This window comes from Amblyomma americanum, chromosome 1 (assembly GCF_052857255.1).
Source record: "Amblyomma americanum isolate KBUSLIRL-KWMA chromosome 1, ASM5285725v1, whole genome shotgun sequence".
Classification (NCBI taxonomy): domain Eukaryota; kingdom Metazoa; phylum Arthropoda; class Arachnida; order Ixodida; family Ixodidae; genus Amblyomma; species Amblyomma americanum.
In genome coordinates, this window is record NC_135497.1 from 435,444,858 (window position 1) to 435,471,506 (window position 26,649).

Consider the following 26,649-nt stretch of genomic DNA (forward strand, 5'->3'; position numbering starts at 1 on the left):
TCAGGCCAGCAGCCAAGCACCATAACCACTCAGCCACCGCGGCGGCGATATATAGGATGGTACACACCTTGGTGCCGTAGCCGCCACCGGGCCACTGTGACGTTCATCCCCCGTTGGGTCTTACAATGGCACCATCCTCATGATTTGTGGCAAATTACGTTTATTATTATTTTTTTTTACGTAGCAGATGTTGGCTTCATATGTCCACTGCTGCTGGGTACCCACCGGTGACACAATGAGCTAAAGCTTTCCCCTGGAATGTTGATCAGCTTCGTCGGGGTAAAATACTCTGGAAATTGGTCCTTGTTCACGTCTTGGGCACAGAGAACGAGTCAACATGGTATCTGCCGCACAAGGTGGATTACGGCTACCCCATTACTTATTTTACTTCCTTCGTCATTCGCCTTTGCCTCACTGAGACCTATTATTATCCGGTTAATGCCAAATAACCCTTGCGACAGCACACTCCCTAAACACGAATACGAGCATATAGAAAGGTGTGCGCTAGACGCGAGCATCTTCCCTTTTTTGCTACTTTATATTGAGAGGGCTGCGTTGAGGTTAGCTTCGCTAAATGAGGTTTAATAACTAAAATACGCCGCGTTCATTCTTGGCACCCGCCGCTACGTGGCAGATGGGAGACCGCCGCCTAGGCCGACTGTGCTGCAGCCGCTGGCAAGACGGTGCTGTTTGCCTGATACGACGCGTTCGAGCGCTGCGACGCTTTCTTGTCGCTCTGCGCACCTTCCCTGCGTGGTTCCCCCTTGAAGCGTGCATATCGCCTCCTTCTTCACGGACACGTTGGCCGGGGCCAAGCCTGGATTGCGATTCTTCGACTCCCAGGGCAAATAGAATATCTTCCTCTGAGCTACTAAGTTCCCAGTCATAATGCTGTTTCGCATTAGGGCTAGAATCGGCACACGCCGCATGGTAAATTTGGCCAAGAAATCATTTTACGCAAGGGTACCGATTGCTTTTCCCTTGTATCGTACGTACGTTCTGTACAACATTGTCTGCAATGAAATCTGAACGAATGAAACAGCTCTTCAGCGCGAGCTTATTTATATTGCCATCGCTAACGCGAGCGTTAGCAGAAAACGAAAGCGCTCGTTGAGCCACGCTCGCTAAGTCGTCCTACGCTGCAGGTTTCTGGCATTGTATGAGGAGTGTTGGCCGCGGGCTCCATCCGTGGACCGGCCAGCGATGACGTCGATTTGAAGCTCCAAGTAGGGTAATGTGAAACTCGCTTTAAAAAAAAAAGACCGCATTTTATTTCGTAGCTTACATTAATTACGACCGATCCACCTCCTTGGGCGTTACTGCGATACCGATAGCGGATGAAGGCTGCCTGCAAAAGGGGCACGCAGAAGACGGTAGTGTTCTACTAGGGGCCGCAGTGCCACACCTGCCGCCACCTAGCCCCTGGAGAGCTTTCACTTGGGCCGGAGTCGTGAGAAGCTGGGTTAGACAAGTTGAACGAGGGTGAGAATCTCCACTCTTGGTCTCGAGTATAAAGCAACTAACTAGGCGGAAAAGTATTGGTGCAAACAATAGGAGTCAGTTTTTGCCGTACGTAGCCCACGACGTAAAAAGAGCAGCTGTGCATTCGCACTGGCGAGTGTTATGCGAACGACGGTTTGCTCACGGATGGTCGCCCCCCCCCCCCCCCAAAAAAAAAAACTAACAAAAAAAGAAAAAAGGCTAGCTTTCACCAGGGGCAGCTGTACACAGGATAGATTTTAGTGCTATCCCCTGTACTGATTCTTTCTATAAAAGAGTTGGAGACGCTCCATTAAATGTTTCCATTATTTCAGAATCATCATTCTTTCAAACAGCCCTCCTTCTATGTTTAGAATCGTATAACCTTCACTCATATGTCTTATGCATTCCTAGTTTACTGTTTTCTTGTGTCGGCCATTATGTGACATGCTTTGAAAGCTACAATGTTGGTCTGACGGCCGTTATATGCTTTTGAAAGTTTACACTTACGTCATGTTTTGTAACCTGCAGATTTTGTCGTTCTCGCTATCCAGCGCAAACCTCTGCTTTATTTGCTTATCTTGTTACATATGTACTTCTCGATTACTTGTACATGTTCCCACCCATTTATCTTTTTATTGATATACCTAGTACCTTGCTTCTTTGCTTGCTTACCCTTGCCTTTACCACTTTGTGTTTATTTGCGAAACTATAGAGTTTTTGTTTGATGAATCCTCCCTTATGGAAACCCCGAAAGGACCCTTAGGAAATCTGAAATAGATAAAATAAGTCGGAGTGGTGGCATAAGCCCGTCCGCAGCACTGTAAGTTTTGCGGCATGGTTATGAAATTAAAGATGCGGCCCAAATGCGCTCGCCCAGTGGGCACACACACACACACACAAAAAGCATTGCTCGGAATGCTAAAAATCACGCCTTACTGGGCCGAAGTACGTGCTGCATGATGATCATTGAAGACACTTCCTGACGCGGTTGTTACCATATCTAGTCCTAAAAAAATTCTATGCGCTATGGCTGACCTTTTTAAGTGTATTTAATTGCCATTTTTGTGGTTTATCCGTTCAGCTGTCACTGTTATACTGTCTACGGTGAACGACCTTCTGGAATCTTCCTTGTTGTTATCCTTCTTACCATATTTGTTATATTTGCGTGTTAAAATTGTGTAACGTTGGGGACGTTCGTGTGTCATCTCCTGTGTTTTATGGCACACCGCTTATGTAATTCTCTTTGGGCATTTAGAGTATAATGATTGACGATGATCGCACTGTGGAGATGGAGCCAGATATCCTGCGCCTGCTCGCAGGACTTGGGCCGAAAAAAGAAGTGAAAAAACATGCAGTCCTCACCAACGTTTCCCGAACAAACGACAGATGACAAGGCACAACTACAAAACCGCTTGTGCTGAGAGACAAATCCTCGCCGGCTGTAATCCAGAGCTACCACGTTGCCCTGACACATGCTGCTCTGATCGCGACAAATCGAAACTACTTCTCCCGCTGCCAGCCTATGCTGCCAGCGCACGGCAACAATGTTGCTACTTGACATAATTCACTCGAAATTTTCGCGTCACCTTAGTGATGGATTGCTTTTCAAAGAACCGCTTTCGCCGATTGCTGTTCCTGCAAAGGCGGTGTGGCATGCTCTCCACTCTGACGAAGCAGCACGTGTAATTCGTGCGAGTACCTCATTTTACTTGATGAGGCAGTTAGAAGAAATATGACAGAAAAAGGTTGCAGCTGTGTTCCTTGTGTGTTTTCATCGCAATTCTTGTGGTTTGTCTATTTTACCTCGTTTTTCTTTTCATTTCCGTCCTTGCGCTGTGATTACAACGTCGCGAAAAGCATTCTTCAGCTCATTTTGCGTAACCCTTCCAAGATGTATGACATACACTCCCTTTCTGCCAGGGTGGCATGCCGCGCTTTTTCGGCCCTTTGCTGCGCCTAGCAAGGCAGATTTGCGCTAAACTGCTGGGAATAAATTGGAAGTTTAGACGGCAGGGGCGCCGCTGAATCGTCAAAGCACGTCCCGAGGCAGATGGCGCCACCGTCCTCGTGCCCAATACCCTCGCAGGCTTTCAGCGCTCGGTCGTCGTGCACACAGCAGCGCGCGGATTCCTTCGGAAAACTCGAACGCCCCGGTTTCCCCTCAGACAGCAAAAGCGCAGACGAAGGTCCCGCGGGGGGCTTTGCAGCGGGTCCCCCGAGGCCCACTTGCTGGGCGCAAGCGTGACGCACGTGACGCCCCCGAGGCCGTCTTCTGCCGTCGGACAGGTTCGCGAGACGCGTGTTTGATGCGCCGCGAAACTCTGTCGCCTCGAGTGCGGCCACACTGCTGGCCATCGGCGGATAGGCGCGCACGCAACACGTCTGTGCGCCTTTCGACGGGGCCCATTGTGGCGCCTCCTTTGTGCGGCCGCTACAAAGCAGCGCAGTGCCGGTTTCGCGGAGTTTGGGGTCAGCGCTCTTCGTTTTTTAAGGGCGTGGACGCGCTGCGGCGGATAGCGGGCCGATTTTGTATCCTGTCGCGTTCCACGCCGACAAGGTCAGCGGCGACTATCCGCGTTGTGTACGCAACCCGTTTTTAATGACCTCAGCGTCGTTCGAGTCTGCTATAACCAAAAATGCGGCAACGGCCAAGAGCACGCCAGGTCGCATCATCGAGCGCGTCAGTAGCGTGTCGTTCGCAGTGTCTCATAGGCGCAGCTGCGTCTACAGTGCCAGCCAAGTTCAGCACATACCAAGGACATTCCGCACACTTGCCCAGACTGGCGCATTTGAGCACATTTTGAGAGCCTGTAAGCAGGAAGGAGTGAGAGGCACTGCGACAGGCATACGTTCTTCCTCTCCTGGAAAGGAGCACCCAACCTTCGCAGGATCGAGTCTCTTGAACGGGGACAGCCCACATAGCTATAGCTTTTCGTAGGGCGACTTTTTTTTTCGCACTGCGAACGGACCACACAACCCCTCCCGCTCATTTGGCTCCGGACATCCCTGTGGTTACTCATGTCACGAGCTCCTTTTCAAAGTAATAAAGGGACGTGATTCCGAAAAGCATTTTATATCAGTATCCTCGTACGAGCACCGTTTATTCGGACAAAATGTCTCTGGCGCTGCCTCATAGCATTCGCCTCCTTGCATTGCAATCGGACTGCCGCTATACACATCCTTCGCAACATTACTTTCTGAATTCAATGCAGTGATATTGAGGACCGTAGACAAAAAGCCTCAAAATGGGTATGACAAGTTACGCGGCCCCTTGTGCATGACAACATGCAGCAAGCAAACATAATTATAAAACACTTTATAGCATCGATTCACATGACTCATGTTATAAGAAATACAGCACTAAGTTCTTTTAAGAAAAGTTGGAGCCGGTACAGTCTTAATCGAAAGTGTTCAGGCCAAAGGCTTTTCGTTTGAACGGCATAATGGAGCCATCAACGCACCATTAAGGACCAAAAGGTCTTGAATCCATAGAGGAAGGTTTCTTCTCACGGTAGAGATGCTTGCTGCGTGACGTGTGCTTTGAATGCTCCGCTACATGGAGCATTCAAGGGACACTAAACCCGCAGCAAGTGAACGCTGCGGTCTGAGGATTTTTGAGGGCGGCATGTATATCCGGCCGCCGCCGTAAGCGACAACTGCCCGTCAATGTCTCAAACGTCAGACACATACATGTGCAGCGCGCGCCACAGGCGAAAGGCGCCGACTGAAGCGTTCACTTCTTGGGGGAGACTTCGGTCTCACAAACAAGCATCGTCGTCAAGCAGAAGCTAAGCCGGGAGTCCTCTCAATTCCCCAATCTTCGCCGACGCAAAGGAAACTGGCCGACACGAAAGACGGCGACGTTGATGGCGACGGGTGGGCGCCGTGCATCTAAGACAGTGCAATTCTAGCCCGATGCTCCAGTCTGCTTCCCGCATTGCGCTGGATTGCAGTATTTTTCACAAAGGGAAAAAACTGCACTCCTCTTTCTCTTTTTTTTTGTCTCATGGTTAATATCGGTGACGCTCAGTGTTTTCAGAGTATTTCTCACAGGAAGAACACTAACATTCTCAATCAAGAAAAAAAAAAACGCCGGAGTCACTTCTTTGTTTATTCTCTTTCTCTTCCTCATGCGGCATCGCAATAAACACTGTGACGATGGAACCTGTTCACCTCCTACTGCTGTCTTTTCGCAACTCTGAGCGCCATATCTTTTTAATATCCTAATCCGCACAACACGAGCCGCACAATGACCTTCCGTAAGTGTCGCACGTTACATTTCGGCGCCTTGACGGAAGTTAGTATATGGTCAAGTCAGATTGCTCTCTGATGGCTGGCTACGACTCGGCTGGTGTTGCCGAGGTAACAACACAAGTTCATTATTTGACGCGCAAACCAGTGGTCCTAGACGGCGCTTTCAAAGCAGATTATTTTCATTTTTTAGCTTTTGCCATTCAACTCGCAAGCTGAGGACAAGACCGCGACACTTAGCCCGCACCGTGAATGCCTTGCTTTGAAATCCCAAGCCGACCACGGGAACTGCAATTAAAGGTGGAAAGCTACCTCCATGTGTCCACGGCGGAAAAACGCAACCGCAGAATTCCAGGCGCTCTTTTCGACCAAAGACAAAAAAGACAACGACGAAAACGCGTAGGAGATCGACTGAACTAGAAGGCGCGTTGTATTTGCTGAACGGCTCACGAAAGATTTCACATGCCATCCGCAGCATGGACGCGCTGAGCGTGCGTCGTCCAGAAGTCTGAAAGCTTACGTGCACCAATTAACACCCGCAAAGTTTATCGGGCTCACCGTGGGCGATAAGAAACAGTACGGCTTCGAACTGCATTGTTATGAAGAAAATACCTGTTTTGAAAAACGCTCTTGCCATGGTAGTTATTTACACTCTGATTGGTCATAACAATGTTCCCCTGAAATCGCAGAAAATAGAACAGAGAGCTTAGAAACCTCATTGTTCGTCGGCCATTCACCGGTGTTAAAGCATGAAACATCAGGCAGGTGCGATTCGCCTTTCAGAGGCTTGTACAGGTAACGGTTTAGGCTGCCGTTGATGCCACTGGCTCAGTATTGCGTTAGTAGCAATCGGTGCTCATCATTAAACGCTAGAGTTAAGGGTTACACCAGTGAGGAAATTGAGTGGTCTGGCAAGCCCGCAGTCTCCGCAGTAATGACGACCAGGCAAATTCTCACGGCACCTCATCCTTGTATCAGGCAATGGCCGACGTGGCTTCTTTGCGAGCGCGGTTGATGAATCAACCATGCGTATTTGGGGAACATAGCACGGCATTCAAGCGCGGCCTTAGTGCCAGGTTGGGCGTCCAAATGAGAACGCTGGCATTGTCTCATACATGTTCCAATGGAGGCCTGAGAAAACTTCTTCCGTCACGCACAGGAAGACAGCCCTTTACTGACGGCTGCCATGACAAAACGGCCTAGCCTAAAGATGGGGATACTGGCCCATCGCGCAGCGTTTACGCCTACGCTAAAGTCGGGAGCTGTTGCATATGAGAGGCGGCATGACAGCTGGAGGTCCGCTCAGAAACCAGCTACCACAGAGCCTTGTAAGACTTTTGTCCTGAGCCGCCTTTAGGGCGGTCCCCCTCGTGATTCAGGCTTCGGGTTCCGCCATGAACACGCTGCAGGTAAATGGAATATCCTTCACCTCGGGACAGTGTCTCTGCGGCTACTCAAAGAATCGACGCATTACCAGCGGAGCATGTAAGACACTGCCAGTGGTCTGTGTGGGGTTGCAGGGGCCGCGAGTTCACAGAGTGGGTCGGGAGAGGCTGGAACTCATCAGCTGCCAGTGTTCCGATGCAAAAGGGGGAGGTGTTAATCCGTCACGAGAGTGGGCACCAGCGACAGTGCACTGCTCTTTGGTCTGTAACAATTTAAAAAAACTCACAATCAAGGACCTGAATGCTGGAGAGTCATAGCAAACCCTGATATGGGGAATGAGCCAAGTTGTCCCAAGTTGTCACTGGAAACCAATCAAGTGCGTCCCATTTCTACAAGCGCCCAATTACAAGGAATGCAGTAGTTTGGGAACATTTATAATGCGATGAAACTAACCGAAATAGCTTTCGATCATGTTTAAAAGTATGTTATTGCTCTTTTTAGAGGCAGCGACGGGATATTTCTTTAGCTTCGTATGACAAGTTGTACTGACAACTCTCGTGCCAACTCGCGCGTAAAGCAAGTAATTACTTCACTGAGCTTTGGTTTCGACTCCGAACAGCGCCAAATCCTTAAATGACATCAAAGGCAGCACATCGGAGAAAAACTGCTAATCTCGCACACGGACAAGCATTACATGCGGCTCTGGCTCTGACGAGCCGCCAAAAGCAAGTTAGTCTCTGACGTCCGCACATCTCTTTGTGCGCGTACGGGCCATGTAAACGCGTTTTTGACGCTTATTTCGCGAAGCACTGATTTTGGAAGTGGTGCGCTAGTTCTACGATATTTTAATGCTTTTTATTGGAACTTTAAAAATAGCACCTGCGCATGCAGGGAAATCGGGCCACACAACTCTCACAATAATTTTTTGCTAGCAGCCCTTCAAGGTTGCTTTCATTACATTACACGTTAGAAACTCTCCCACTGCGTGAAATGAGGCTTCAAAATTGAAGCTCTGAAAATGTGCTCCGCAGAGCAACAAGGCAACGTTATAAGTGTAGCGTCGTCGTTCAAGACATTTATAAATACCAAATTACTTCATCGTGGTCAATACTTCGTGGCTATTAGAAAACAGGGCCTATTTGCGTATCCTTGCTTTGGCTGTCGCCCCGGCGATGAGGTGCCGTAAATTTTTGCCATTGCTTTGATCCTAATAGCTGCCAGAAAAAAAAATGCATTGCGAGTCCGAGAACAGAGAACAAAAAAAAAAATCTCAGGGAGCTTTGTAAAGCTGAACATGTTATATGATTTAAAGCCCTTCGTGGGTGCTGCCAAACTAGACTATTTTTCCAACTCTCTTGTACGCCTATGTTGTAAACGGCTTTCCGAGACTGCCCCTGTGGTTCTAAAGAAAGCTTCGAGCAGAAAACAGAGATCCTGCTGGCTGGCTGACAGAGCCGCGCTCACAGTGGCAACAGCCATGAAACTCTCTATTCCAGTTCATAGTCTAACGTGAGGGCGCGAGAATAGAGGAGCGAGCAGGCATCCCGAGCCAGTCTCTCAAGGACACGATGCCGCCAGGCGATCCTTGGAGGCGCATCCGTATCGACTAATCTGCCGATATGTATAGTAAGCGGTGGCACGAGGGAAGAAACAAGAAATATGCTCCATGCAAATGAGCCGGCCAATGTCCACGTCACGCCCCTGGCCGAGGCCAGCAGCAGCAGCAGCAAAACAACGAAGGCAGGGGTGAAGTGCGAGGACGGCGGATTGATTGCCACCTCAGCACGCGGTGGTGCTGATTTCCTCGGCGTTACGCAAGCGGCCGTCGGAAGAAGGGAGCGCGGTTCCAGGAATAGTGGACCATCAGAGACAACTCCAGCGGACCTTGAAAGAGGGTCTGGCAGCTGCGAGGCCGCCGCCGGAGAGGGCGGCGGTGGGAGAGGGAAGCAGGGGAAAGCCCAATGGCCTGCCGGCAGCAGCGGCCGGCCGGCTAGCCTGGTTCCCAGAGCAAGCGGCGGCGGCGCCTATATAAGCGGCGTAGCCGCGGGTGTTCGGTCAGCTTCTCTCCACTATCAGCCCAGCGGAGCGACTGAGCGTGCGCAAACATGGTGGCTTTCAAGGCGGCCCTCCTCCTCTGTGTGCTCGTCCTTCCGGCGGCCTACTGCCAGTCGGCGGCCGAGCCCCCGCGCCCGGTAAGGATCCCCTGTTACCCGCCCACGTGCCGCCGCTGTGAACCATGCCTGCTCCAGAGTCGGCAGTCCAAGTAGAGGGCGCTAGCTTCTTGTGCAAAGCATTCTGCGGAGAGACGCAACGGTCTCAAAGCAGGATTCTCTGTTCTGGCCCAGACCGAAGCACTTTGGCGAGCATCTGTCCGAATCCCGCTCTGTGTCGCCAGGCATTGCCGCCTATTTCGAACCCCTTAGGGCGCGCAAAATGTCCTAGACTGCTCCCGCGATTCCTTTCCGTTCAAGGGATCTAAGCGTTCCAAGCTTCGAAACGAACAGACTGCTCGCCGACTTGCATTGTAGAGTTGCGACGTCGGAAGCGTCCAAACAAATTATTTTTCATTGTTTTGCCGGCTGTACTAAACATTGTGCGAGGCGTACATTTTGTGAGCTTGGTAGAGTCCGCTGACACATATTTGCAAATGCTGACGTGTAATGAAAATTACTCGTGCGGTTTCCTCTACGTCCATTGACTGCTCTCAATTAGTCTAGTGCAACCTGTCCTCAAAAGGTGCGCCGATCGTCGTTGCAACTAATCGCATCATTTGCAGCGAGATAAGGACAAAGCGCATTTTCTTATGATACAAAAAAGATTCTCTTTCCATTTCTTAAATTTATTTTTAATGAAACAGGCTCGTGCAACATCTGAGCACTTGGAAGTGGATCTGAGCAACACGTTGCAGCTTGCAGGAGCGCCACGCTGTGGAAGAATAAGCAAATTAGCTGAGTCCCCGAGGCTTAAAAATGGAAAAGGGCGGCCGCTGGCATGAAAGTGATATTTGCCTTTTAGATGCATGTAAAAGGGTCCACAATTCGAACTTAAATGTTTATGGTAACCTTGCGTAACCTCAGTGACAATCAGCGCTGTAAGATGAGCATTGTTACCTATCGGTTTGGTCTCATTATGCTAACGTGCTGAACGGGTCGCAGAGAAATCTAATGCTTAGAAAATGATCAGAAAGGCCATCCTCATTCAAAGTAGCATATCCTACCTAAATTTCGGAAGTAAAGCCATCATCATGGCCACAACGTATCTCGTCAAAGGCTGCATTTGATTAACTTACGACACAAATGGGCGCAGCTAAGGCCGGCACACACCCAATCAGACCTGCTGCAGTGCTCAAACTTGCCAGTCCGCAGTGCCATTAATCTAGATCGACAACGATTGCCGATTTGCATACAGTCGTTCCAGCTAGCTTGATGCCTGACTTCTGCTCGGAACTGTGGGCTAGTTTCAAAGGACCAGCCTTCTGCGTCCTGGAGCCAATTAGCATTGCTAAAGAATGCGTGGGGCAGCAAATCGTAGGCCGGGCGTCAGAGGCGCGTCGTTGTGTCAGAAAGTAATCCGAGGTGAGCTGACCAGACTACCCGAGCCGATAATCGTGTTAGCCTAGTGGCTCGCTCCCGTTCTTTTGTATCCGCTTGGGTGTCATTAGGCGTATGCGAGAGCACCTCTCAGGGTATTGCGGTCAGGCCCTCTGGGCAGCTCTTGCAGCTCAAGTGTGTTGTGCAGCACACCGCCATCGGTCGTTAACCGACCTGTTGTGTTGCGAAGCGCCACAGTGGCATTTGAAATGTCCTGAAAGAGGAAAGGAGAGGCGTTTCAGAGCAGCAAAGCTCGTCATCCGGACAGTGTCGACGAATAACGAGCGAGTTGTAAATTGGCCAGGCGCGGTTTACAAAATTTCGTAGCAGAGCCAGACAGCCTGGAGAACTGAGGAGCCCACGGCAGCTTTCGAAGACGTGCGGGGCATAACCGAGGTCGCCTCACGGCCGTGAAACGAGCTCGGTGGCCGGCCGCTCGTTAAGACTGTCTCGTGGTTGCGAGGTGCCGAAATTGCAGTTTTGCCAAAGTGCGCTAAGCGAGAGCCATTTTAGACGACCTGGATCCAAATCACGGGCACGTACCGGGCAGAGAAGGATGCGGCTGCGGCCGGTGCCCCCGCAGTTGCACCTCTTCTGGCGCTGCCCAAGCACCGGCCTGCAGTCGCACCCTGGCGCAGCTTTCAATGACCCGCCCACTGATCACGGCCCTGAGACAGCGGCTTAGACCGAACTGCGACGACGCCCCAGAAAGCTTCGGCGCGCGCAAAAGCAGGCCACCGGCGCCGCCGCACTCGATCGCTTAATCTCGGCGGAGAGAAGCCGGCGTAACTCCACTCGATGCATAGCAGAGCCACAAAGAGCGCTTCATCATGCACGGCCGCCGCGCACGCGCGCAGTGAGTGGCGCGGCACGCGTCTCAGGTCACGCCTTCTACCACACGAACGGGTTAGTCTATATTTAGTTACGCGCCGACCGTCCGCTACGGCACCGTTCGTCGACGTTCGGAGCAGTGGAAACCAGTTCCCCGCTCGCAGCGATTACCCAACAGCCCCTCGCGCAGCCACCCCTCCCTCCCTCTTTTTTTTTTTTTTAAAACGGGGTTACGCCTATTCGCGGCCAGTTTTCAAGGGAGAAAGGCCTTGGGGTGGACCCATAAGGCGACACGTGCACCGCTCGGCGCGCACAGGCCGGGTTGCCGGACCGGTGATGAGAGTCGAGTTCGATTCCTGCTCGTTTTGCCCCCCGGCCAGTGAAACGGTTTGCGGACCACTGCTGACCTCACCGCACCTCTAATGACAAGGGTCTGCGCCGCCGGCAGAGCGATGCGCACAACCGAGCTCGGGTCTCGTCGCTGGTCTGAGCTGCTTGCTTTGGTCGCCGCTAAACCCTGAAACAACGCGTGAAGCGGCAGACTTCCTGGCAAGATACCTGACTGGTCTGTAGCGCGTGCCCTGTGACGGTACCTTGCGTGACAACCACTGCTTCTGCGTGCTTTTGTCTTCCTAAAACGAGACGTCTACATTTACACACATGAGACAAAATAAGCCTTTTTGAGGTGTGTCAGCTCCTAAGGTGAAGGACGCGGAGGTATGCGGTCGAAAATACAAAACGCTACGCAGCGAGGAACACGAAATCCTCCAGAAGTGCTCTGCAGCCACCGGTGACAGTCGCGGCTGCAGTGCTCATATGACATGCATATATCGAAATATTGATAACCGCTGTACCGTGAATTATGAGCGAAGTCCTCTCCTACATGTCAGCAAGTCCTTCGGGTGGCCCCAAACGACGCGCGCAGCCGCCCTTGACCAGGCGAGGAGGCCGCGAACGCTCTCTCCTTTAGATCTCAACATTAGGTGTCGCTGCTTTCACTTGGGCTCCGTTCGGCGAAAGGCGGACGGTGTCATCGCTAGCGCCGCGCTAGGATCCGACTCAGCAAGAAAGCAACAGAAGCGCCATCACGAGCGCATCAGTGCGTGCCAGCTGCTTAGGAAGCCAGTTCTTTCAGCGCGCCCGTCCTTTCACAGCTTCCCATTTCGCTCAAGGCGGCGGCTCCGCTCGAACGGACATGCTGGAGTTCAACAGTCAAGCTGCGGTCTCGGATCGAGTCCGTGAGAGCGACGCGCCTTGCGAGAGCGCTATCTTAACGGTCGCGGCTAAACCCTGGCTCCGCAAAAACAGTGCACGGGTCTTCGCAAACGCCCGCCGTGCCTTGTGAGAATCAATCGCTCAGCTTGGAAGCCCGATGAGCGCGGCAAGGTTAACTGACCAGAAGCGGCCGTCGCGGCGACAGATTTTAGCCCCGCGTTTCCATCTTTCCCGGCGGCTGGAGGAAGCGTTGCGTCACCCCGGGAGGTGAAAGCGGGCGGCGAATTCCGCAAGCACAGTTAGCCGCTTCGAAGAGAAGTCTTCGCTCCGTGATCCACATATTGTGCCAGGGAAGGCGTAGAAGACGAGAGCGTCGATGCTATCGCGTGCTCCGGCGGCGCTTTTCGTTTTACTTTAAGACCGGTTTGAGATCGGTCGGCAACGGGAGCACTGGGTCTCGTTCTTCTCTTTCCGATATCGCGACCGCCTTCTGTTTCCTCGACGCGGGCGTCACACGTCGACCAGGAAAAGACAATGCCACCCCGAGATAGGCTAGTTTACCTCGGGGCTCCGTGGCGTATCGCTTGGAAGCTTTCGCTCCTTCGGGCTGTCGAATTAATTACCCACTGCACGCGACGTGTCCGTCCGCCAATGCGACAGGACAGCCCTCGAGGCCCATGATAAATGCCATTCGCCCGTCGTGTTCGAGCCCTGCGGACTCTCTGCCCGTCTCACTGGTCCGCGCAATCTTGCCCCACGAGCCGCGGCGGATCGCAAACGAGAGTGCCGGAAAGAAAGGAAATCGGGTCCGGCCAGATGTGGGTCGATAGCGAGGATGCGCTGCGCCGACGGGTCGGTGACGCCGCGATGACACCGATCGGAGGAGGGTCTGGTGACCCCCTTCGGCGCCTGCCGCGGGAGAGAGGCGGCGATCACACTGACGGCGACCTCAAAGCGGGTGGGGCACACTGAACGCGTTCCTCTCCCAAGTTCACCGCGGTCTTTGTTTCATAACTACAGTCTTTGCAAAAAGTTGCGAGAATATAGCTCTCGCAGTGTGCTTTCACTGAGTGACTGCGTCGTGTGTCTCACATGTTTTTTTTCTTCCTCTCTCTCTCTCTCTCGCAGGACATCAACTGGGGAAAGTGCCCCCAGCTGCAGCCATCTAAGGAGGAAAGAGTAAGTGCCGCTGGACTGCGTCGACGCAGAGGCGTGCCGCAAGGCCTTCCTATCCGCCCACTTGGTAGCGCTTGTTTCCGCCGCCGGCAGGAAGCCGGCTGATGGCCGAGAAACGCGCACTGAACGCAGCCAAGCGCGTCGCCTACAGTGGCGTCACCTTGCCTCCGGGCCAGCGCAGCGTGGCAAGCTCGAAAAAATTAGAGCGGAAACAATTAGCGTGGAGGCCCAAGGATGTGGTAGCCACACGCGAGGGGGAGCCCCAAGCGCATTCCCAATGCTGTGGCTGGCGGCGCTCACTTCATCGGAGTCCTTGACGAAGAGAGGCGTTAATGAATTGGCGGCCGCTGCACAGCGGCCGAGGACAGGAGCCGTTCTGTTCGCTGTCAAGTGTTCAGCACTTCCTTTGCTCGGAGCGCGGCCCCAACATGGACGCACTCGCCTCCTTCGTGTGCATGAAACTGAAACAGTTTTCTTTAATCTTTCTTTTCTTTACTTTTGAGCAAATCAAGTGAAATATGTGTCGAACCTTGCAGGTAGGCGAGAAAGTTTCAATTTTAGTTTGAACATAACCCCGGAAAGCTCAAAAAGTAAAATTCGTGGCCCGCTAGCTTCATTCTGAACGATGTTTGCATCTGTTCGGCCATAATCCGGTGCCGTCCGAGAGAGGGCAGCTCGCTCGCGCCTATAACGACTGCTGCAAAGCCAAGTCGCCGCGGGAGACTTCAGCGAGAGCGCAACGCGAGGCGCGAGATTTTCAGAGCAGAAGCTCAGTCCACAGACGTGCAAACTTCCGTGAACGTTGTAGTCTTAACCTTTCTTTCTTTTGGGTTAAATGTGCCGTAACAAAATTATATTGCGCCCTCCCTGCAGCATTTAAGGCGTAACATACGAAAGGTTAAAGTTTGGATGAATGAGTCTTATGTAGTTACATTGGTGAATAACATTGTTTTTGATAGCTGTGCAAAGCGGCGTGGGACGCTACTGTCTCACTTTTAGCCTTGCACAACGCACTGCTCTTTTTATGTATTAAAAATCGTCGCAGCCTCCGCATAGAAGCGTTGTTTGAAGGGGATATGTATGAACTATGGTAACACAGCAAAAATAAGTATGCAAAGGAAACAATATAATTGTTGACAATAGATAACACGCAGATAGTCATCACTAATAATGAAAGCAAACTTTTTGCAATAGTTAAACAGTTTGTGCATACAAACCAGATCGGGCATCTGTATAGAAGTAAGCAAGTGCACATTAGGGTGTACAACAATACAGTACTCTGGATGTCAAATGTCTAAACGCGGCTTACTGTCGGATATTGATATTAATATTTCGAAGGTCGTTGCAATGACTTATGGCACGTGGCAAGGTAGTCGTAATTAACGCTTTGATGCTGCCAAAAAAACAACCGAAAAAGAGTATCTTGAAGTTGAATCTTTAGATCCAGCGCCGTGCATTTGTAATTCGGTCTGCCAGCAGCAGGCAGAAATGCTCGTTCGTTTTCTTGCCCCGATTTTGTACTGTGTGACTTGAAGCCTTTTCTCTTCCCTCCAACAGCAACAGAAGGCCCTAGTCATTGACACCTGCCTCGAGAAGGTGCCCCTTCCCGATGTCGAGCACGCTAACGAGGTGAGTTCTGCCGCTGATTAACCGTCGCCATTGTAGTGAAGCGTTTCGCGTATTGCGTGTGGCAGACCGCGCTGTAGGCGTCTGTTGCAACCGCAGTCGCCGCAGGTTGAGTCACCACGAGGCGCGTTGTGCGTGCACCCCTCTCTGAGCTGCGAAAAAGGGGACAGCCGGTTATGTCTGCATTCGCCATTCAAGTCTATATGTCCCCACTGAACAGTTTCTGCCACGACAGTCTTGTTACTCCTACGGCCTCAGTTAGATTCGTGTTGTCGAAACCTTTAGCTGACATAGAATTTCGAGTTGATCCGCATCTGTTTCAGTTTGCCATTTTTGTCTTTTAAAGTGCCGAAACCAATGTTTCCGCACAGGCTTTAGTGTTAAGACGTTACATAAATTTGTACTTTTAATATGCACAAATAGAAAACACCTGTGCAGCACTGAAAGTGAAGAGGCGTTTAATAAAGAAACGCGTACACATCCTGTAAAATAATGGGCAGTTCGGCAGAGGACGTGCTACAATATATCACATTATTGTTGTTGCTGGTTACTGTCTGGTCTAGGCTTGCAATTGCTGCTAGTAATTGCTCCGCAGTACAGACTTATCAAAATAAAGTGAAATATAAAAAGGAACCACCCCGATTCGTTGCACAACTCTGCATTTCTGATAGGTCAGATTCAATTTAGGGTTCGAAACCCGGCGGGCGGCAACACAAACATATATTTTGGAAATGCTCGCCTTGACTTCACAATATGTAACATTGCGCCCAAGCGCTCTTTTTCGACTGATAGTTTTCCCTCCACGGGGCCGTTTCCATGCGGGAAAATGCGAAGCGCGACCGTAGTGCCGTACCTTCTAGTGGGATGGAGCAGCTGCACTCAGCACAGCGCGAGTGCTTCGTTGGTGTGCTTACTGCGAGAACAGGGCAGAAAAGGCGGCTCTGTCTGAGCGCGCAGTCTAGAGGGATGGCAGCATTCTCAAGGCTCGCTTGTCCTTGTTTTTTGCGCAGACCGTGATCCAGCAGCACCGCGAGGATGTCACCACTTGCGCTCTCCACAGCGAGGGATGGGTAAGTGTCCAGCGCACTTGCGAGGTCGATTCGCTGAAGCTGTCTAAGCGACGCAATTGCTGGGGTGACTCCTCAACCAGCGCGCTCTCCTTCTAGTCTTTCTGCTCCAGGAGATTTTAACGCATTCAAATGTATAGAGTACGTTTCGTTCAGCAGCTGTTATGAAGGTGCCTGGTTCAGTTTCGTTTTGTTGCGAAAAACTAAGGCTGCAGCCTCAAATTGCTAAGGTGTCGACGCGCCACGTTTCCAAGTCGGCTGCTCCTAGTGCGAGCAAGAATATGATCAGAGATATCAGCTACTTGAATTCGTTCCGGAGCGTAGCGCACGTCGACGCCCTCTGATGCGATGCCACCTTTTCTCTCCGCAGTTCAACAAGAACGGCCAGTATCGCTTCGACCGTGCCAGGACCGAGATCCTGAACAAGAAGCTCGCCGCCGACGTCGAGCCCAAGGTGCTCGCCAAGCACGACGAGTGCAAGAAGGAGGCCGAGGAGAAGTTCGCCCACCAGTTCGTCGCCCAGGTGCAGCTGTACCAGGCCTGCATGGACTACCACATCTCCCAGATCTGTGGCATCCAGATCCAGGGTGCCCAGGGCGGAGCTGCCGCGCCGGCCCACGGCTAAGCCAACGCCGCCGAGCCAACTTCTCGCTGACTCCGAGGTAACCGAGTGCGACTTCGCGCCTTAGACACTGCTGCATGTACCAATGAGTGGGTGAATAAACTTAGCAGTGGAGAAACGCGTCGCCAGGTCATTGATTCCTCGCACTCCACCTTTTTTTATTTCTCTTGTGTCTTGAAATTGTTTCGGGAATTGGTTTGTTCTTTGCGCTGCTCGAGCACCAAACTTCCCCGAGTGCCTCACGATCTTCGCTACTAGTGCAAAAATTCCATTTCGTTTATGACGCATAAATTATCGCGTCATAATTCATACCCCGCTGCTCGCCAGACACCACCTTGTTGTTGGTTAACTGCAAAACAGAGCCGACCTAACACATGCGCAATACTTATCCTCCCAAGAATCTCCAGTTGCATGGGATTTGCGAGTGAGCCAGCAGTAGTCACGGCTAGCGCCATGTGTCGAGAAAGTATATGGCAGGAAAACAAGTTCCTCCTTGAAGCGCATCCGTTTTAAGTGCGCCTGCCACGAGAGCATAACACACGTGCTGCCGAGCAAGACTCTCCAGTATACATTGAGGGTTTCTGTAACATATATGGGGAATTTATTCAAAGCCCTTCCTGCCTGGCACTTGCCTAGTTGCGCATAGTTCCAGGAAGCTCGCGCAGTGAACACGACAAAATCGCAGCTCGCGCCTGTGAACGGATTATGGGGCCACGCATAAAAAGGCGCCCACTCCTCGGGCAGCAGTGCAGGCCAGCATAGCGGGAGCGCAAGAAAAAGCTGCTGGGCCAGTGGGAAGGAAGGCGTGTCCAGTGCTAAGCCTAGATATCGGCGCGCTGCTTAAAGGCCGACGCAGTCTGAAAGGACCAAGGCCGAAAACGAGAATGACAGCACCGCCTGTAGATGAGCACCGCGCGCGCAGCCGTTGACGAGCGCGTTGAAAAGGAAGCGAACGCTTCCTTACAATCTGTCTGGTTTTCGCGAAGCGCCGGTGCAAACAGCGGGCCGGCCGGTCCCGTGAAAGGGCGCTGTGATTTACAGCCCAGTGTGGCCAAAGGGGGACATGAATGGGCGGACTCACGAGAGAGCCAGATTCGGCGAAACTCCTTTCGGATATTCACGCAGCGGCGCGGTCGTGATGAGCCGAAGCAAACGGCCTGTGATACTCCGATGTTGGAGGCGTCTGTCGCGGTTGCATTCATATGCGCCGATGATCCTTGCGCCGCTGATAATCGGCGGCGGCCAAGAGGGTTGTTGCACGCTAGCGCTGACCGGCTGTTTCTTGTTGTGTCCCTTGCAGTTCTCAAAGCAACGTTGTGATCCAAATCATGAATCGTCAGCCTGGGCTCTGCAGCTTCCAGTCATTTCCTCGTTTCTTCCGACTTCCTGCTGAACAGACCCCCCGCTGAAACAGACGCTCCTCTGGGTTCTTTTCTGTCTTGCTTCGGACGCCGGCTTCCTTCTTCCTACTCGGCGTCTCCACCAAAAGGGGAAACGCTATTGGACGGCCCTCGAGGGAAAGAGCACGACAGTCTTGTAGAGTGGACTCTCCCGGAGAAGGAATACCGAAAGCCTTGACCCGCACAGTCGTCAATAAAGAAGCGATTCCCCGCCGTTTGGCTTGCCCCTTCCTGTTGCCGCCGCGTCACTCCCCCGTGAGGCTGGCGTGCGCGCGACGATGCGTCCCACATTCTGCCCGCCTCGCTGAAAGGAGGGCAGGAAGGAAGGCCCCTTGTGGGCGCGCTGCTTGAGTCACACGGCGGCGACCTCCTTGGGCTTTTGCCACAATAGCCAGTGCCTTCTAGCGGAACTGCCCCTCTCTCTGCTATCGCGGCCGTTTGTGAGGTCGGAGATCCAGCTTTTGGTGCGCCTCAAACAAGGCGGCCGGGGTGATCTAACAAGTGGCACCTTAACTGACACAAGTGCTGCAAGGTTTGACGCTTTAAACACTCTAAACTAGAAACGGTATAAAATTGTCGATCGGTAAGACTACGCCATATTCGAAAACCTTTGGTTTGCTATAGTGCGGGACTTGTCACGGCTCGCTAAAAAAATAGAAAGCGAAGCCCCCCCCCCCCCCCCCCCCCCCCACACACACACACACACTTTTTTGTTCGTTTGTTTTGGCACGCAGCTATAGTCGGCGCGGCCGATCCTTGCCAGGCTACTGGACTGGCTGCGCCAGATTGCTCCGGTGTCGCGTTCCGCTGTGCATATTACGTGCCGCACGAACTTCTCCGGAATGCTTTGCTCCGCAGTCCTCGGTGCATTTAAAGCGCCCGTGGAGCAGCGTTTCTTAGTAGCGCGCCTTATTGACTTGAGGCTTTCCCTCTTTTCTGGGCTCTACTGGCACGTTGGGAGCTATGGAGGCTGGCTGGAAGCTATGGAGGCAGGCGACACCTTATTTTTGCCTTAGATTTTGCGAGGTTTCTCCTTCAAGGAAAGCGCCAATTCTTGGTTGCGGTGAACATTGAAGTACAAAAACCAAAGTCCTACAATGCGCAGCTCAAATAAATTTTGCTGACTTAACGAAGTATGTATGCACGGTCTACGAATACTCCGAATGTGGGCTTGCCAAGAAACACCAGTAGCTGCATGGTGCTCTAATACGCCTGATGTTTGTCATTTTTGGGCCTTTATAAAGAGCTGGTTGTAAAAGTCGCCTCTGGAGTGACAAAATCGCTCCGTAAATCACGGCAATAACACCTCTGATGAATACTAGAGATGTGAATATATTTTTCGGCTTAGTTTTCTCAAAAAACTTCGTAAAACTGGGAAAGTCGAGCAGAATGCAGTTTTATGCACTCCGCATTTTGCTCAGTCGTCATGTACCAACATTATTATTGGTTTTAATAACACGCCATTCAAAACTAAAAGGGTTGTAACGAGCTGCAGCTTCTTTTTTTTTTCTAACGCAAGCGAGGATGCCGAAGTGATCGCTCAAACACCTTCAAAAGCGTCCAGTGGCCGCCGCCAGTACAGGACACCCTCCTTAAACCTCAGTTAGAATCTAAGACTGTATGGGTACGAGAATGAAACGCGCGCCTCATGAATTTACACGGAATACCTCTCTCTTCCTTTCTTCTTTCGCCCCCTCCTCTACCCTTCCCTTACGGCGCGGTTCAGGTGTCCAACGATATATGAGACAGATACTGCGCCATTTCCTTTCCCCCTAAAACCAATTATTATTATTATTATTATTATTATTATTATTATTATTATTATTATTATTATTATTATTATTATTATTATTATTATACTCGATGGCATAACCGGGCAGTAACCGCCCTCAGAGGATGAGCTGCTCTTTGATGTATGAAGCGGCACAACATTACATCGAGCAGTATTTGGAAAACATCGGAAAGAGCAACAAATTAACATGCTTTTGTTTCGGAAAGACTGCGTTATTGCCTCCGGTGCCGCATGAGAATTTGAATGAAACGCATAATTTCCGAACTCTAGCATGTTCATAACAATGGCATGCATCAGGCGTGGATCAGGCACAGAAACACGCTGAAGTGCATTTTCAGTAGACACAAGTTTTTCTCAAAACCGTGGTAAAACGCAGGCACACTCAGAACGGGGCGCGGGCCCATAAGCACCATTTCTAATAGCAATCACGGTGTTTTCAGGTCGGATTTACAATATTGCCAAGCTTTTAAGTGATTCACCAACGGTTTTTCTCTTTACTTTCTGCGTGTACTGTAAAAATTTCGATGCAATAAAACTTCATGTGCTCCTTGGAAAAATGAAGGGAGAGGGTTATTAAAAAAATATGTTTGACACTGTTATGTGAGAATGTGCGTGAGCTGCTGAATATATTTTCCAGTTATTTGTACTGTTTAGGCGCTTCGTTGACGAAAAATGTATTCGATGTTTTTTTTTTTTCAAAGTAATGTCAGTTCGTTAGTACAACGTGGCACAGTTAAAAGCGATCAAAGATGGCTGAGGGCCAGAAGCGCATCCGTGATTTCGCCAATTTTTTTTCAAGTTTCAGCTTTTTTTCTACATCTTACTAGTCAAATCCTGCTATTTAGAATCTGAACAGGCGGACAGTTTTTTTTTATTTTTAATACCAGAACATTACTTGAATATTTCAACGTTCCCGTTCTGTCAGTCCTTCCGCGTTGTTTTTTCTTTGTTTACAGCCGTCTTTCTCTATTGTTTTCACTTTGATGCCATGCAAGACACGGCCAGGTCGCTTTGGAGACTGGAACGATCATGATAACGTGCGAATGCTTCTACGATGTTTATGATTGTCAGCGGTAATTTCGACTAAATGTTCGCAAATTTCCCAGTCATCTTCAAACGAAATGCTGCCTAGAGAAGTAGTCCGCCTATAGATCACATGCCGTTATCGCCGCTTTGGTGTTGTTTTCGCTTTATAGCTTCAAGTTCGGCCCAGTGCACAATTCCTAAAACATTTTGCGCCAGCCTCTCCTGCTGACCATCCCATCGTCCGCACCTATCCTCACAGCTCCGTGTCACCATAATTACGGTTAACTGGTATGTCACGTTGGGGACAAATGGCAAGAGTGACATGCAACACTGAGTGGACAGTGAAGCCAGGTAGGTAAGGGACATAGTATTTATTTAGTTATAAATACTGCCAATTCCAATCATCGCAGGAAGGGCAAAAACAGAACAAAGCCAGGACAGCGTTGGAACTATATGTGAACAGAGGCTGTTAGGTTAATAGCAATAATAATAATCGGTGAGAAATAACATAGGAGCAAAAATGAAATTGTAAGGAAATAAGAACAGCATGATGCATTGCACATTAGGAAGAACAATTTTCATAACTTAAAATAGATCACTGGAGCTGACGAAATGGTGTTTATAATGCACATTGCAGAGCTCGTAGGTGCGCTTCAGATGTCTTTAAAATTTTTTTAAACATGAGCTGGTTACACTTGATGGTAGGTTATTCCATTCTCTGATGGCTAACGAAAAAAAAAAGAATGTCTGAAACAGTCTGTGTTGAATCGACATTCTTCCAGTATTTGGGAGTGCTTATGTCTCGTTGTTCTTGTTTCTGATTTTGAAATATACCCGGTACTATGTATGTTCACCATGTTGTGCATAAGTTGAAAGTAGAGATTTAGGCATAAAAATGAATAAGAAAAACAAGCCTCTCCCGCACCACTAAATTATCGCGGGTATAATCCCATAATAATAATAAAGATGCGGCCTTGAGCAATTGGGATTTTGCCACAAGAAGGTGGAAAGTAATTAAAGGTGAAAAAGCTACTACAGCCAACCACAGCCGGAAGAGCGGGCCCGGGGAGACTCCCCTGATCTCCCCTCGGCAGTAGAAGGTTAGGGTGGGATGTGGGAATGGGAAATATGGGTGGGGTTATGGGAATTGGGAGGAGTTGGACCAGCGGAATTTTTCAATATTTGTGATCCCTTTGAGCTCTTTCCCAGGTCTCTGTAGAGAGCGAGCACTCAAATTCCAACCAATAGTGCGGCCCTGCTCCAAGCGTATTTTTATACCAATAGAGAACGTCTGCCGGGATCTCCGAGAGAAGAAATTAGCGCTGGCTGCATGCACATGATTAGATGCAGCGCGTTTTCCGATTGGGCACACTGTATCCTACTGGCCTTGTAACGAGCTGCATGGCATAAAAAGGCGCGCATAGTATTGAAAAATTTTGACACTGCGAAAAAACGACTTAAATGGATCCTGAAATGATTTTGATGGGCATATTCTAGTGAAACAGATCTGTAGGGGTGGTACTTGCGGGTACTCGAGTTAAATTTGAAAGCCGTTCGTGGATCCTATAACTTAGATATAATGTTTAAAAATCACTGCTCGCAGTAGCTCGCAACCGATTAGGGCGACACCTCAACGTGCGTCCCCTACCCCCGACAGCGTCAATGGGCAGACTGGCGAGCCTCACCACCTCGACACCTCTACGGAAGACCACTTCTACTAATCTGTTCAACTAGAATATGCCCATCGAAATCATTTCACGGCCCCTCTAAGAGACAAGAATGAGCCGTTTTCTACTAAAATGCTGCATGATGGAATTTCGATGAGCGAATGCCCTTCGTCCGCAGCATCGCATAACAAAGTTCATTTTGAATTTTTGCAGATGACACTGACTGTATACGTGCCGCACCAGGAAAACCTAATTCCAACCACAAAATGCTAATAATAAAAACGGCGGTGTCGCCTACGCGCTTCTTGCAGAAAAATGGCCGACTTGCAAAAGTGACTAATTGCACCTTATCACATCCTCTCCGTCATACGCTCTAGAATACATACTTCGGGCTTTTAGAGATAGTAGATGTTGAGCGGTTAAAGACGGAAGCCCGTCCGTGCTGCAGAAGTCCCTATGCAGACACGATAGCAAAGGCTCACGTACCGACGTGCCACAGACAAGAAGCGGCAACACACTGGCTGTTAAAACACTGGAATAGAGCAATCACGCAAGCTATGTACAGCTCATGTATCGAAAATATTCTCTACACAGGGTCTGCTGAGAACTTTAGGTTCATTCTACGCGACTGACAAAACATGAGCCCAGTTCGTCAAAAGCTGCTGCCCCCCCCCTGATAAAAAGTTTTCACTGTTATCGCACGAAAGAGAAGAAATAAGGCTCCTTGCTACAGCCTGATTATTTTTTTCAGGGGTCAGAGATGCCATCTAGATGGCGTTAGCTTGCAGCAAGTTTTAGGCAATATTCTGTGGAGAATTTCAGCACTGCCGTTGAGCCCACGCGGTGGCTCAGTGGTTGTGGCGCTCGGCTGCTGGCCACAAAGAAGCGGGCTCGATCCCGGCCGTGGCGGCCGAATTTCGATGGAGGCGAAATGCCCGGGTACTGCGCGATGTCAGTGCACGTTAAAAAACCCCAGGTGGTTGCAATTTCCGGAACCCTTCACTACGGCGTCCCTCATAGCCTGACTCGCTTTGGGACGTTAAACCCACATGAACTAAATCAACCTAAACAAAACGTTGAGCCCCCGTAGTGACTTGGCACTATGCTTCCAACATAAAGCGAACGAACAAAGCGACGGAGCGCAAACTATGCACTCAATTCATTCATGAACGTATGCCATGTATACATTTGGCGAAGACTGCACCGTTAGTACCATGCAGGCTTGTCCGCTGCATAAATTCCTATTTTCTGCTTTACCTATTTATAAATGTAACATCGGGCTTGGTAAGTGCGATGGAAGAGCTGTTGCACCTTCCTTACTTGCCGGCGATGTGCAACGCTTCCCTGATTGTCCTGCTCTACGTTTCTTTTGCCTAGCCAGCCGGCTGTTTCTCTCAAACTGCGGAGTACAGCCACATCTTTTGCAGTAATATCGGAAATTCCCGGAGATGTCAGTCTCCTCTCAGTTTGGCAAGGATGTTCATGCCGCTTTTCATTGATGTCGTGTCGCCATTCCGTGAGGTATGTTCAGCTGCATGTCAGAAGAGTGTCATGTACATACCACTTTCTGCTCACACGTGAACAGCTCCGGGGCGTACTTGGCGCTGTAGGTTATTTCTGTTTTCTTTCACCCGCCTTAATGCTTCAACAGTAACTACGGATCACTGTTGACTTTTAACTCCTGTGCAGTGGCCGGTCCCCAACTGTTAAGAACAAACTCAATATGACCGATGCAACGCGAGTCTAGATGCAAATTGCTTTCCGGATCATGCTTGACGAACACAGGCCTATAGGTATTTCCAAACCAAGAACAGGAAGCCTTCCCCCGAAAAACCTCGACTATTGTGCAGCCTAACTATCGATGAGCGTCAGTGCTCGCCTTCACCGCCTTTTAGGCAGCATAATGTGCAACGTTCCGATGATGTTTTGATTTTAATGCAGAAAAGCACCTTGGCCAAAACCGCCATAGCTAACGAGTTTTGTCTGCTCTGGGTGAAGTCAAAGGTTGATTCTCTAAGCGTCTGACTGCAGAGCAGCCCGGTTCCGGCCATTCCACTCGCTCCACTTGCGCTAAGATCACTTGACGCAAGGTGTATTTGGAGTAAGAATGATGAGGCGGCAGTAAAGATAAGCCGCTACCAGCTACAATTTGTGAGAATACATTGAAAAGAAAATGCCAGAACACTCGCATGTAGCAGCAGCAGCAAGTAGCAGTAGTAATGCATATGCCGCAGTAGGAAACGGCCGTCTCGAAAAATATTTCAATCCAACAGACAGCAATTAAAGCAGCGAAGCATTTTGAAAATTCAGTCTACTAAAAAAAAGCACTAGTGCAACAGCAACCGAATATAAAAAAAACAACCAACTATTGACAACATGTCAAACTATGGTTGTTTACCAGGCATGTGGTTATCAAAGGGAGAAGTGAAGTTGTGACGAAGGGGATGGCTTTATTTACAAGACGAAGGAGGAAATAGGACAAACCGGGGAAACATCATCAGAGCACCAGCAGCCCGAATGCTCGCGCTTCGACCTCATTCTCTTCCACCTCCAGCGCTACGTGATGTAACACTCGTCACCAGACAGACGAAGCTCGGCCTCGAGAGGGTTAACAAGGCCTACGGTGGCAAGGCTTCAGTCGAGCCGCGTGCGCGATGTGCGTGCTTCTTGCGCCGGCGACTCGCAGAGGTCACTTTCTTCGTTCAGCCCACTGACGACGACAAAGGGTCCAGCGTATTTCCACCAAAAGAACTTCTGCAAGCCTCGGCGGCACAACTATGTCCAGAGCCAAACGAGATCTCCCGGGAGTGCATAGGTCACCGCAGTATGCGTTTCGTCGTACCGGGCCTTGGCAGGGTCTTGGGATGGGGTGGCTATCAGACGAGCAAGTCTACGGACTTGCTCAGCACGGCAGGGATGCTGCGAGACGGGAGGGTGGCCATCGTGCAAGGAGAATAGCAGAATCGTTTCCTAGGAACTTTGCGAGAGGAGCGCATATAGAACGGAACAAAGCGGAATATCCTGTGGCCTTGTGTTTCGCCAAATGCCAGGACGGCGTCCTAATTCTTATTTCAAGATCGGAATTCCTCTGCGGCGCAGTATCATGTCGGCCTTTGTCGGAAATTTACCTGACCCAAGTGACGGAAATTTTATGCCAGCATTGGTGTCCTGTTGTAACGGGCCCTGGCGGCAGTGTTTGTGCCTGCCCACTGCTCTGCCCATTGAACAGTAATCTTCTTTGTGTTCGTTGAACCCGACCTGAACAAGGATGCCAGGAAACATCTACTAGTGCCTCGTGCCGTCGTTGAGGCCGTACATGACTGCGCCCAAGTGTGTACTATGGATCACTCTCCGAAGCCTGTTTCATGCCCCCCTGTTTCCAACGGCCACATTTGGACATTATCAAACCCTTGTTGTTTGGTCGGTCCCTCCTCTGTCGCACCCAAGGGCAGATTTCGACAATCATGCAGATATTAACCGCATGATCAACAAATACCATTCCTTCCCTATAGAAAAAT

The 26,649-nt window shown here is 50.3% G+C and overlaps 1 protein-coding gene across 1 annotated transcript; it reads left to right on the top strand.

The window, feature by feature from the left end:
- Positions 1-9,154: 9,154 nt before the first annotated feature.
- LOC144115898 (uncharacterized) lies at positions 9,155-18,767 on the top strand. The gene is made up of 6 exons (XM_077650528.1): positions 9,155-9,311; positions 13,884-13,934; positions 15,489-15,560; positions 16,568-16,627; positions 16,995-17,286; positions 18,547-18,767. Exons 1-5 carry the CDS (start codon positions 9,225-9,227, stop codon positions 17,247-17,249), a joined length of 525 nt encoding a protein of 174 aa, XP_077506654.1. The 5' UTR covers positions 9,155-9,224; the 3' UTR covers positions 17,250-17,286; positions 18,547-18,767.
- The last annotated feature ends 7,882 nt before the right edge of the window (positions 18,768-26,649 follow it).

Coding starts and splice junctions, on each gene's coding strand:
- LOC144115898 (XM_077650528.1), top strand. CDS start 9,225: ATGGTGGCTTTCAAGGCGGCCCTCCTCCTCTGTGTGCTCGTCCTTCCG. Junction 15,561..16,567: donor ATGTCGAGCACGCTAACGAG/GTGAGTTCTGCC, acceptor TTTTTTGCGCAG/ACCGTGATCCAGCAGCACCG. Junction 16,628..16,994: donor CTCTCCACAGCGAGGGATGG/GTAAGTGTCCAG, acceptor TTCTCTCCGCAG/TTCAACAAGAACGGCCAGTA.